This window comes from Microtus ochrogaster, linkage group LG2, assembly GCF_000317375.1.
Source record: "Microtus ochrogaster isolate Prairie Vole_2 linkage group LG2, MicOch1.0, whole genome shotgun sequence".
Lineage (NCBI taxonomy): Eukaryota > Metazoa > Chordata > Mammalia > Rodentia > Cricetidae > Microtus > Microtus ochrogaster.
The window spans coordinates 39,588,484-39,590,656 of NC_022028.1; the positions used below are offsets into that span (position 1 = coordinate 39,588,484).

Below are 2,173 nucleotides of genomic sequence, written 5' to 3' on the forward strand. Positions count from 1 at the left end.
GCCCATTGTAGGGTCTGTAGACTGCCCAACTTGACCCTAGAAAAGGTTGAGAAGAAACAAAGAAAAGAGTATGAACTACTAATACATGTGCCTAATTCCTTCTGAAATAATCCCTTACTCTGGGTCTTTCCAAGGTCAAAGCTCCAATCCACAACAATTAGGCCGTTTCTCTCACTACAGCCTGATCATGCTAGTCACACAGCTCTCATACCTAAATTGCTCATTACAATCTCAACTGCACTTAATAGCATTTGGATTAGCCAATGCTTCCTTAGGCTGAGCCAGCTGGCTTAAAGGAGACCATGTGGTTGAACCATAAAAGAGACAAACATAAATACTTAATTTCCTACTATGTATGAATGAGTCCGTTTGTGTACATTGTGTAAAATATATATGTGTGTTTACTATGTGACTTTGCATATGTTTAATGTGTGTGTATATATCTGTGTAAGTATAAATATGTTGCATGTGTATATTTGACCAGAAGAGAAAGGATATTATTCAACTTTTAATTAGAAGATTAAATTATGTGAAATAATTATTGCTATGCCTCTCAAAAGACTGGATTTTCAAGCTGGGAAAACAAGCTGAGCCAAGGGCATGAGAACAGGAATATAAAAAGAAGGAGGCCTGAGTGTGTTGGAGGGGATCTGGTTTTTATACTGTTTTATATTTTATTTTATTTATCTTTCCATTTTTCGAAGGTTGAACTGTCCAACAGGCAGATCTGAGCATCCACTTGCCCTGCCTGGAGAGTGATCAGACATCCCATTGCCCTTCAGAAGCCAGGAGTCTTGATCAAGTCTCTTAACGACTCCTGGAACCCTAACACCCACGGGGACTTCTTAAGCCTCTGAAGGCCCTGGGTGACACAGTAGAGCAACACCTATCACCTGCCATGGATTCTTTTTGAATAGCCACTCAAAGCAAGTTTTACCCATGAGTATTGTTGACGAGCATCTTCCTCCCTTGTCAAGAAAGTAGAGTGTATACGGCTGGATCTTGATTTCCTGAAATGGTAATCCTCAAAATATTGCCTTGACGAAATACTTTCTGATCTACCTGGAAACTAAGACCGGAACTTGGATATTTCCAGCTTTGTTATTTTACAAGCAAAAAATATGTTTAACAATTATCTTGGAATGGAGGTCAATGAGGAGCAGGTGAGTGTGTGCCCCAGACTTAGCTTTCTCCCTGGAGCCCTGTACCAGTCAGGCAGAGGCACGACCTGGTCCAGGACTTAACGTGACACCTAGGAAGCCCTTGTGACTCCCACAGCTCCCCTCTCTTCTATCTTAGTTCCTTCTGGATCCATTCCCACCGGACTCAGGGGGCTACAGCTGGAGGCTGGCTGGGTTGGGCTCACCACGTGCTCGCTAGCATCCCGGCTGAAGCCAGAGGCCTGCTGGCTTTGATAGTATTCCAACTGCTTTTCCGCCAATTCCACCCGCTGCAGCAGGTTCTCAATGAAGTCCTGGAGCCTTGCTTTTCCTTGAACCTCCTTCTCGGCAGCTGCTTCCAGGAAATGGTTGAATGTGACAACTTCTCTGTAAGGACAAAACACAAAGAGACATTGGAAGTCACTCGTCCATTGCCTACGGACGGACACCGACATCAGTGGTGAGGGCCATGGCAACGACGAAAGGAATGAGATTACATCTTAACAGAGGGAGACAGTCACAGAATGCCAAAACAAGGGCGTATGTCCGAAGGCAGGTTAACAACATTGAAACTAGGCTCAAGGTGACAAAGTGACTCGGGGTTGGGGGTCAATGTTTCCGAAAGCGAAGTCAAAATCAACCTTTTAGGTGGAGACACCTGAAGGAAGTCCTGAGGAAGAAGCCACAGAGACACCTGGGAATTGTAAACCAGATACATGCATGTGGATCTGACCAGTGCCAGGATATGCGTGTAGAGAAAGAGACTCAGACCCCAGACTTATTGAGCACCAAGACCCACCCCTTTATGTCACTAGGGGATGATAGGGGGAATCTGGATAGGGAAGACAGAAGGTTAGCGCCAAGGCAGTAGCTCAGTCGCTAGAGTGCTGTCCTCGCATGCACAAAGCCCTGGGTTTGATGCCCAGAACCACACAAACTGGGTACCATGGTGCCTGCCCGTGAGCCCAGTATTTGGAAGCTGGAGGAAGGAGGACGAGAAGTTCAAGGTCATC

The 2,173-nt window shown here is 45.5% G+C and overlaps 1 protein-coding gene across 1 annotated transcript in view; it reads right to left on the minus strand.

Moving 5' to 3' along the window:
* Znf365 (zinc finger protein 365) overlaps window positions 1-2,173 on the minus strand; it is a 24,874-nt gene that overhangs the window by 7,840 nt on the left and 14,861 nt on the right. The window contains exon 3 of the mRNA XM_005360145.3: window positions 1,367-1,547. Within this exon, the coding sequence (XP_005360202.1) occupies window positions 1,367-1,547 (181 nt within the window). The remainder of the gene's footprint in view (window positions 1-1,366; window positions 1,548-2,173) is intronic.